General features: G+C 35.6%; 1 protein-coding gene across 3 annotated transcripts in view; it reads left to right on the top strand.

The window, feature by feature from the left end:
- The first annotated feature begins 101 nt into the window (after positions 1 to 101).
- Positions 102 to 10,812, top strand: part of epsti1 (epithelial stromal interaction 1) — an 80,167-nt gene continuing 69,456 nt past the window's right edge. The window contains exons 1-6 of one of the 3 annotated variants that reach the window (XM_073854953.1): positions 102 to 332; positions 2,866 to 2,924; positions 6,439 to 6,522; positions 6,611 to 6,684; positions 6,777 to 6,860; positions 7,528 to 7,601. In XM_073854953.1, coding sequence (XP_073711054.1) covers positions 190 to 332; positions 2,866 to 2,924; positions 6,439 to 6,522; positions 6,611 to 6,684; positions 6,777 to 6,860; positions 7,528 to 7,601 — 518 coding nt within the window. In that variant the 5' untranslated portion in view covers positions 102 to 189. Of the gene's footprint in view, positions 333 to 2,865; positions 2,925 to 5,018; positions 5,038 to 6,438; positions 6,523 to 6,610; positions 6,685 to 6,776; positions 6,861 to 7,527; positions 7,602 to 10,812 lie in introns of those variants that run through there. The other 2 variants (XM_055214768.2, XM_073854954.1) reach the window with 2 other exon arrangements.

Genomic DNA, 10,812 nt, shown 5'->3' with positions numbered 1-10,812 from the left:
CAATATCCGTGCACTAAAGGCATTGTTAATTTATATATTGAGCGTCTTAATGTTTAATGACAACAAAATAATCTGTGGCACGTGATTATAGATTATTTGGGAAACTCCATATACCGGCGTGCCAACAGTGCCACCACAACTCTCACGACAGCAGGAAGGACACCAGGGCAGACAGCAGTTAAAACCGACATGAATCCATCTCGAAATATGTATCCAAACGCAAAATTAAACCAGATGAGAAATAATAATGACAGTGAAGTGAATCAGTATGACAATGAGCAGCGAAACACACCTACTACATCAAATGTTCAGGTTCGAGACCAGCCAAAATAGTAAGTAAATTAGTGGCATTTTATTTACAATATTTATTCATTCATTTAATTTATTAATTTAATTGTATTTCACAAAACGTGGACATTTCACGCCGTTTAAACGTACCTCTATAAAAAACATAATATAATAATAATAAATTAAAAACAATATTGAGTTTTAAAAAACGTGACATTATTCTTAAATTGTTTTGTTAATATTGTGTTTGTACTAATAAGCAATAACTTAAATGTTTGTTCAAATAATCATTTGTTTATTCCTATGTATCTGCCTTTAAAAGCCACTGACTAGTTTCACTTTCGTTTCGCACCAAACGAGTATAGAAACCTTAGGAATTCAGACCATATTAACCATACAAAATATACCATTAAATGAAAATATGTCAAGTATTATTTTTATCGTCGACGTGAAATTTATTTTGGACTCACACGCAAAATATTAAACCATTACAGAACAGAAAAGTAGTAAACATAACACCATGTAAATCATATGGATGCAATGACGTATTCATAAGCAAATAAAAATGCATTGTAAAACATTAAATAACGAGAAATAACAAAAATTACAATATGAATCACTGTACATTACAATCAAATATCCAAATAAACAACAATTATATATTTATGTGAATTAAACTTAAATTAAATTATGTACATTTTACCGCTCTCCCTATAGTACTCATTTATTTTTAAGATTATGTAGGTATTTAGAGTTTAACAGCTAATATTCTCTATATGTAGAGTTTGGGATATATCTAATATTGTTAATAGTAATTGTAATATATTTAACTTAAAGGACTAGTCCATTTTCTTAAAAAAAAAATCCAGATAATTTACTCAGCACCATGTCATTCAAAATGTTGATGTTTTTCTTTGTTCAGTCGAGAAGAAATTATGTTTTTTGAGGAAAACATTCCAGGATCTTTCTCATTTTAATTGACTTTAATGGACACCAGCACTTGGCAGTTTAAAATTGCAGTTTCAACTGAGTTTCAAAGGACTCTAAATGATCCCAAACAAGGCATTAGGGTATTATCTAGCGAAACGATTGTCATTTTTGAAAAATAAAAAATATGCACTTTTAAACCACAACTTTTCGCCTATCTTGTGTCCTGTGACGCGCCAATGCGACCTCACATAATTGCGTAATGCCGTGGAAAGGTCACGTGTCACATATAAGAAACGCACATTTGCGGACCATTTTAAACAATAAACTGACACAAAGACATTAATTATTATCATTCCACATACAACAACATCTAAACGGTCCTCTTTCTACACACTTGTAAACACTGGGGCGTAGTTTCGCAAACGTCATCCGTGACCTCTTGACGTGATGACGTTTTGCTTGAGGTCACGCTGGCGCGTCACATGACCGGAGATAGACAAGAAGTTGGGGTTTAAAAGAGCTTTTTTTTTCTTGTCAAAAATAACAATCGTTTCGATAGATAAGAACCTTATGCCTTGTTTGGGATTGTTTGGAGTCATTTGAAACTCCGTTGAAACTGCCATTTTAAACTGCATTTAAACTGCTACATGTTGGGATCCATTAAAATGAGAAAATTCCTCAAAAAACATAATTTCTTTTCAACTGAACAAAGAAAGACATCAACAATTTGGATGACATGGTGGTGAGTAAATTATCTGGATTTTTTTTAAGAAAATGGACTAATCCTTTAATTTTTGTGCTTACCTGAGAACACAACAAAAAGTTATTTTCTTGTACAAGTAACTTTAGTTTCTTTTTAAATAGTTCAAACAGAACAGTCTCGTAGTTAATTTTGTAAATTATGGCTATAACTATGGCTATAATTATAACATTTTATAAGGAATGATTTTAATTATTTGCTTAAAGGCGGAGTCCACGATGTTTGAAAAACGCTTTGGAAAAGAAGACGGGCCGACTACCAAAACACACTTATAGCCAATCAAATCAAATCAAATGCCGGGTTGCGTATGTGTGGGGCGGGTCTACCAACAGAAGGTCCAGATTCTATTGGGGTAGGGGCATGTTTGTTTAGGTGATTTCAAATATCAACATTGGCTTTCAAACATCATGGACTCCGCCTTTAAATTTGTATTGGTTGTTTATGTAGTTACCATCAGTATAGTATTATTATATAGTATAAAGAACTGAACCTACCTGTTGCCTAACCTTAACTCATTAAAAATGCAATTAGACAGTGACTATTATTGAGGTTTTTTATATTATACCACAAGATTCATAGTTTCAGATGTTGACAGGCAACGAACGTAATATGCAAATTCAGAGAATCAAATACAAACATGTTTGTAGGAGTGTGCAACATAAATGACTTTTGACAGCTGTGTAAATGGGGTGGGCCGATTGTGTCATCAGCTATGCAGGGGGGGGGGGTAGTTTCCAAGAGTTGTTTTTTGTAAAAATCTATTTTGGCTTTACCTTAAAAAAATGACTTACGACCCACCTTGATTCTGAGACTGTGTTGGCATGTTAAGCAAACTGATAAGTTCACAAAAGAGAAAATGTTCCTAATGGACTCCTTTGTCTTCACAGTGCTGATGGATACACACTGATTCCACCAAATAAATCAAAACACAGCGAACTGCAGAGGAGTAAGTCGTGACATGACTCTTGTTGTGTTTTTCATCTCCATGTGATCCAGATGTTTCTCTTCCATAATTGTTACCATCAGATGCTGTTTAAGCATGTTTATTTACAACTGCCGTGGTAGACAGATTTTTTGTCTTTGTTTTGTTCTTGTTTTGCTAATTTATCTTGGTGTGTGTTTGATTTGTAAATAGCCATTTTGCTATTCATATTGTGGGGTTGAAGGTAAAGTGTGTCGTTTTTTGGATGTAAACTTTTTTTAGCTTAATGCTGACACAGCTAGGAGTAAGCCAAGTATTATGCTTATTTACCTGAAAAGTGTTAAAGGGCACCAATTATCCGATTCACGATTTTTCATTTCTTTTGGTGTGTAAGTGTATATTAGTACATGTTAACGATATGCAAAAGTACAAACCCCAAAGTAAACGATGACGCGAGTTATCGTTTCCAACGTACAGTAAATCTCCTTCCTTGTACTACAACAAACACACAGATTGTAGGCAATCTGGGCTGGTTGACGTGGACACAACAGTCATTATCATAATCCCGCCCACTTCTGACTCACAGCCAGTAAGTAGTCTAGGTTTTCATATTTAAAGAATTTACGACTGACTAAAGCACTCAAACACGAGTTTTGAGCAGTGTAGAGTAGCTCTTGTTGTTTGTCATTTCTACGATCACAAATGCAGACATAGTTTTAATGTTTTAATATCCTTGCCCTACCAATCTGTTACCTTTTTTTTTAAATGCAAATGACCTTTTTGAACCTTTCAGTCAGGCTTTTGTCCTTTACATAGCACTGAAACGGCACTCCTTCGTGTGCTAAATGACATCCTGCAATGTATGAACTCAGGATCAAAATGCATCTTAATTCTTCTCGATTTAAGCTCTGCTTTTGACACAGTCTCACATAAGCTTCTTATTTCACGTCTCTCTGACATCGGTATCTCTGGCTCAGCTCTGTCCTGGTTTATCTCGTATATTACTGACAGAAGGTATTATATCACCATACAGGGTTTTAAATCTGACATAGCTCCAGTTTTACAGGATGTTCCCCAGGGTTCAGTCCTTGGACCACTGCTGTTTATCACATACATTTATCCACTCAGTGACATAATACGCAGGCATGGACTTCAATTCCATTGCTATGAAGATGATATCCAAATGTATCTACTTATTAATCCCTATTACTCACATCTTCCTGACTCACTTATTTCCTGTATCAGGGACATCAAGCACTGGCTGTCTTTGAACTTCCTCAAATTAAATAACAACAAGGTTGAAATATTGCTGATTGGCTCTGATAAATCAGTAAATAGGTCGGATTTGTCCTTTAAAGTTGACGATGTTCATGTAAAGCCATCTAACTCTGTACGTAACCTTGGTGTCCTATTTGACTCATTTCTCTCTTTTGCCTCTCACATCTCTGCTGTTGTTAAAACCTGTTTTTTTCATCTTCGAAATATTGCACGTCTTCGTTATTTTTTAACTCAAACTGATACTGAAATCCTTATTCATGCCTTAATCACATCATGCCTGGATTACTGTAATGCTCTATTCACTGGTCTCCACAAAAAGAGTATTGCGAGGTTACAATACGTTCAAAACTTAGCAGCTAGGGTTTCACACGTCCACCAAGCGCTCAGACCACATAACTCCTTTAGTACGTGATCTTATTGGTTACCGGTCGCTTCACATATAGAGTTTAAGATACTACTACGTACATTTAAGGCATTGAATGGTCTAGCACCACCTTGTCTTGCTGAATTACTCCACAACTACTCTTCTGCAAGATCCCTCAGATCAGCTTAACAGGGTCTTCTGTCTGTCCCTCGTTACCGGTTGTCCACTGCAGGTGGCCGGTCTTTTAGAATATCCTTAAAGCTGCTGTGTGACAATATGTACAGCTAACAAGCCAAAGAACCCAGAAATAAGTTTTTATAAGCTGTCGAGCTCAAAAAACGGTGGGCGTGTTTTTCAAATTTGCATAACTGCGCTCTGTCTCTATATAAATAAAACTTCTTCTTCTTCTTCTCCTGCTCAAGCCGCACTGGCAAAGTTGATCGATCAGCTCGGTCATCTGCATTTTCTGGATCAGATTCATCTCGTATTGATAAGGTAGTAAAGACGATAAATAACTCCTGTCATTATTGCATTGTAAGCTAATTTTCCAAACATGGTAAAGAGCGTCACATTTCCGGCTGACATCAGAGGTATTCTGGTAAGCTGGCCAATCGGGGACACAGTACTTTTCAGATCAATGAGTTTTGTAACAATTCAGAGTGTTTGAGGAAGGCAGGGAAATCTGGAGCAACAAAAATGTATGGAAAATAATGTGTTTTTTAACCATAAACCATGCAAACACATTGTATTATACCAAATACACAAAATAAAGTTTTTTAGCATTGAAATAGGTGCTCTTTAACACTATGACTTATCCATTCAAATTCTCTGTTTGTTTAAACAAATGGACAACAAGGACCACTGCACCTTTATGTATGTGACTCATTTATGGGAATTGGTGATTGTTTAAAACTTTCTAATTAAAGGAATAGTCCATTTTCTTAAAAAAATCCAGATAATTTACTCACCACCATGTCATCCAAAATGTTGATGTCTTTCTTTGTTTAGTCGAGAAGAAATTATGTTTTTTGAGGAAAACATTTCAGGATTTTTCTAATTTTAATGGACTTTAATGGACCCCAACACTTAACACTTAACTCAACACTTAACAGTTTTTTTCAACTGAGTTTCAAAGGACTCTAAACGATCACAAACGAGGCATAAGGGTCTTATCTAGCGAAATGATTGTCATTTTTGACAAGAAAAATTAAAAATATGCACTTTTAAACCACAACTTCTCGTCTAGGTCCGGTCCTGTGATGCGCCAACGTGACCCCACGCAATACGTCATGACGTCAAGAGGTCACAGAGGACGAACGCGAAACTACGCCCCAGTGTTTACGACTGTGGAGAAAGAGGACCGTTCTGACGTTGTTGTATGTGGAATGATACTAATTAATGTCTGTGTGTCACTTTATTGTTTAAAATGGTCCTCAAATGTGCGTTTCATGTATGTAACACGTGACCTCCCTAAGTCACTACGCATTTACATGAAGTCACGCTGGCGCATCACAGGACCGGACCTAGATGAGAAGTTGTGGTTTAAAAGTGCATATTTTTTATATTTCTTGTCAAAAATGACAATCGTTTTGCTAGATAAGACCCTTATGCCTTGTTTGGGATCGTTTAAAGTCCTTTGAAACTTAAGTGTTAAGTGTTGGGCTCTATTACAGTCCATTAAAATGAGAAAAATCCTGCAATGTTTTCCTCAAAAAAACATAATTTCTTCTCGACTGAACAAAGAAAGACATCAACATTTTGGATGACATGGTGCTGAGCAAATTATCTGGTTTTTGTTTTAAGAAAATTGAGTAATCTTTTAAGTCATTACATCACACCACAGTGACACGGCGTATATAGAAATAAAAAATATTTATACTTCTTTCATTTGTATAGTTGTCCAGAAAGATGAGGAAGTTTTAAGGCGATGGAAGGAAGAGAACCGTCCTGGCCCTATTCAGCTGGATCCAATGAGGCTCGGTACTGTAGAGTTGCACAACATTGTGAAATAAATGCAAGTTCTGATCAGAAAAACTTACACATACATTATTTGTGTTCACTCTCACAGGTGGTGCTGTTTCATTAGCAGAAGTTAGACAGAAACAGCAACAGGAAGCCCGCTTTGCCAAAACCAAAAAAAAGGTATCATATATAGTCCTAAGAAAATACTTATTTGCGATTTTTTTATTAACTTGCATAGTGAGTCACATATTTACATATAAATAACTCAACAGCTTCAGAAAGAGGATACGGATAGAAAAAAGAGAGAGAGAGAGGAAGAGGAGATGAAGAGGATGAAGGCCGAACAACGAGAAAAGGTAAAATCCAAGAAACTGTTTGATGTGACTTTGTATGAAGTGAAAGTCATCTGGGTTGTGTTTTGAGCATGTGCTGTTTTATGAACCCTTTGTAATTCAGACTTTAAAACTCCAGATGTCACTGCAGGCAACTATCAACTGCTATGCAATTAACTGAGATATCAGACTTTGAGCTTTAATTTCACTGTGCTGCGGTTTTGCATGATTGATGAGTCCAATTATTCCCGCACGCACAGACAGCACAGGTCATTTGCTAAAACATGCTCTGGTCATTTCTTGACCGTTCTTATAGTGTAATGATGGTTTACAGTAGGAATTGTAGATTATCTTGGAACAAAAAGCTAAAAAATTGAATTAGTTCAAATTTATTGTGCAGAAGACAAGTACTGAGATGTATGTAGTAAAAATAAATAGCAAAGGTTGTGGGTGTAATTTCGAGGGAACACTGGAATATACTGATAAAAATGAAACCTTGCATGCACTGTAAGTTGCTTTGGAAACAAACATCTGCCACATCTATAAATGGCAAGTGATCAGTTTGGTTGCAAATTTACATGTCATATAATGTAGCGTTTCAAAAGTTTTTTAAGACTTAGAGAAGTTATCAGAGTCATAAGAATGAAAAAAAAAACATTTATGCAAATTAACTCAATGAATTTCTTTACAGGCCATTAAACTAGAGGCAAGAAGAAAAGAAGAAGAGCAATCGAGACAGGATCTGTACCAACAAGATCATCGAATGTATGTCTACTTTTTTTTACTACATTTAAAGTGCGCTGTGTTCTGAGAAGGAAGCTGGTTAGAAGGCTGCTCTGCTGGCCATTTTCCAAAGACAATACACATGAATGCACATGTTTACCTTTGTTCAGGAGAAATCTTGGCTACAAGAGATGATTTAAAATAAATGTAAGGAATGCAGTCGGGGAAACTTGCCAAACGGAAAAGTGCCATGTTGCTGATGCCCTTGGATTCTTAAAAAAAAACATTTGGTGGTTTAAATATGTTTACTTAAAGGAACACTTCATTCAAAATATTTAAAATTCTGTTTTTGTTTACTAACCCTCATGTTGTTCCAAACCCGTAGTATTTCATTTCGTCCAAAGACCATGGAAAGCTTTCTGTATACAATAAAAGTCAATTGCGATTAGCTTTAAAAAGGGCTGTCAAGATCCAAAAATTGTCTGTGAGCACTGTAAACTAAAGCAATAAGCCCCAAGAAGCAGTGGGTTACCAGTGCATTTTATAACAGCTAAGGGGCGTTGTTAGGCATGACGCGAAACCCCCATAGCTGTTATAAAATGCACTGTAACCCCACTGCTTCGCGGGGGTTATTGCGTTTATTGAACGGTTACTTCATATGCATAACGTTAGCGGGATTTTATAAAATAAAACACAAATAAGTTGTAATTATATTAGTACAAATATAACTCTTCCGCCAAACAAAGTAGTTCCTCAGAATTAAGTGTGACTTAAACAGAGCGCAGTTCACAACCAACACAGACGCAGCAAAGACACAATGAAAATATGATTTAAGACTGGTGTTTATTTTATAAATCAACATTCATCTTATTTAATTTATACATTAACATTTATATCGTGCAACTGTTGAAGTGATGATCAAATATGCTTGGAAGCATGCATAACTGTTTCCCCGTCAGCGTTTTTAATTTTTAAGTTGCCACCTAGTTTTAGTTTAATGCCTTGCAGAAAAATGATCTTCTTTAAATAAACATAAAATATCAAATGAAAGAACAGACCATCTTCTTTCAAAAAAAAAAAAAGTTTCATCCTACCTTCATTTGTTCTCTTATCACCTCTCAAATTTTTTATCTAAAAACGGAGATAATTCCATTTTTGTGAATAACTTCTGTAAGAGATCAGATTCAGAGCCTGATCAAAACCTCTTACACAGTGTTTTAAGTGTTGGGTGAATACGTCAAGTTGTGTAAGATCGCCACCCAGTGGATAGCGGAAATATGAATTTGAGTTAGAAACTCCTCAGGGAGAGTTTTATTTCTCTTATATATGTTGTATATAAACAACATTTATTGAAATTTATCTGGATATCGCCATAATTGTGATATTGTATACAAATGAAAATATGATTAAAGACTGTGGTGTTTATTTTCATAAATCAGTACGCAGCAACAGTGGAGCAGTGATACTTATGTAATGCTGTCTGAACCGTGGGTTTACCGGGGTATTTTATCACTGCTTAGAACGCGTTTCAACCAATCAGAATGAAGATCCAGAACTGCCAGTTTTATATAATTTTCTTTTGTGTGTTATAGCATCTCTGATTGCTCAACTTTTTATTTTAAGTTAAAGGAAAACACCACAGTTTTTTCAATGTTTTACTATGTTCTTACCTCAGCTTAGACTAATTAATACATACCAATCTTTTTTCAATGCATACACTTCATCTTTTGTACAGTGTGTTGTGAATGTGTTAGCATTTAGCCTAACACCATTCATTCCTTAGGATCCAAACAGGGATGAATTTAGAAGCCACCAAACACTTCCATGTTTGGTGATTTTCTTAAAGAGGATAACAAATGAGAACTATATTGTATGGCAGAAGAACACTTAGTTTGCAGCACTTTGACCTCAGGCGCAGTAAATGTTTTATTTTGGTGCACCATACTTACTCGTGTAACTACTCATGTAACAGTCTTTAAATAGGGAAAACATGGAAGTGTTTGGTGGCTTCCAAATTCATTCCCGCCTGGATCCCAAGGAACGAATGGGGCCAGGCCAAATGCCAACACATTCACGACACGCTGCACAACGATTAAGCGCATGCAATGAAAAAGATAGGTATGTATTAATTCATCTAAGTTGAGTAAGAACATAGTAAACTAGAAATGCAATTCCCAAGGAATTACCAGTGCATGAAAATGCAAAAAAGTTGATTGACAGAAATGTAAAAGAAATTTAGTCTAGTAGTTTACCTGGCTGTTGACATGTTTTGCTAGCATGATTTAACATGAAGATAACATGATTTATCATGAAGCTAACATGATTTATCATGACATTATCATGATTTATCATGACATTATCATGATTTAGCATGAAGCAAACATGATTTAACATGAAGCTAACATGATTTAGCATGAAGCTAGCATGACACTAGCATGATTTAGCATGAAGCTAGCATGATTTAGCATGAAGCTAGCATGTTGTTAGCATGATTTAGCATGATGTTAGCATGATTAACATGAAGCTAGCATGCTAGCATGATTAGCATGAATCTAGCATGATTAGCATTGAAGCTAACATGATGTTAACATGATTAGCATTGAAGCTAGCATGATTACCATGAAGCTAGCATGATTAGCATGAAGGTAACATGATGTTAGCATGATTAGCATGATGCTAGCTTGATTAGCATGAAGTTAGCATGATGTTAGCATGATTAGCATGATGCTAGCATGATTAGCATGAAGTTAGCATGATGTTAGCATGATTAACATTGAAGCTAGCATGATGCTAGCATGATTAGCATGAAGCTAACATGATGCTAGCATGATTAGCATGAAGCTAGCATGATGCTAACATGATTAGCATGAAGTTAGCATGATGCTAGCATGATTAGCATGATGCTAGCATGATTAACATTAAGCTAGCATTATGCTAGCATGATTAGCATGAAGCTAGCATGATTAGCATTGAAGCTAGCATGATGCTAACATGATTAGCATGAAGTTAGCATGAGCTAACATGATGCTAGCATGATTAGCATGATGCTAGCATGATTAGCATGAAGTTAGCATGAAGTTAGCATGATGTTAGCATGATTAGCATGAAGCTAGCATGATGCTAGCATGACTAGCATGAAGTTAGCATGATGGTGGCATGACTAGCATGAAGCTAGCATGATGCTAATATGATTAACATGAAGCTAGCATGATTTAGCATGAAGCTAACAAGATTTAACATTAAGCTAACATGA

This window comes from Misgurnus anguillicaudatus, chromosome 17 (assembly GCF_027580225.2).
Source record: "Misgurnus anguillicaudatus chromosome 17, ASM2758022v2, whole genome shotgun sequence".
NCBI classification, from domain to species: Eukaryota; Metazoa; Chordata; class Actinopteri; order Cypriniformes; family Cobitidae; genus Misgurnus; species Misgurnus anguillicaudatus.
The sequence above is the reverse complement of the archived record's forward strand: the minus strand, read 5'-3'. Positions and strand labels throughout refer to the sequence as shown.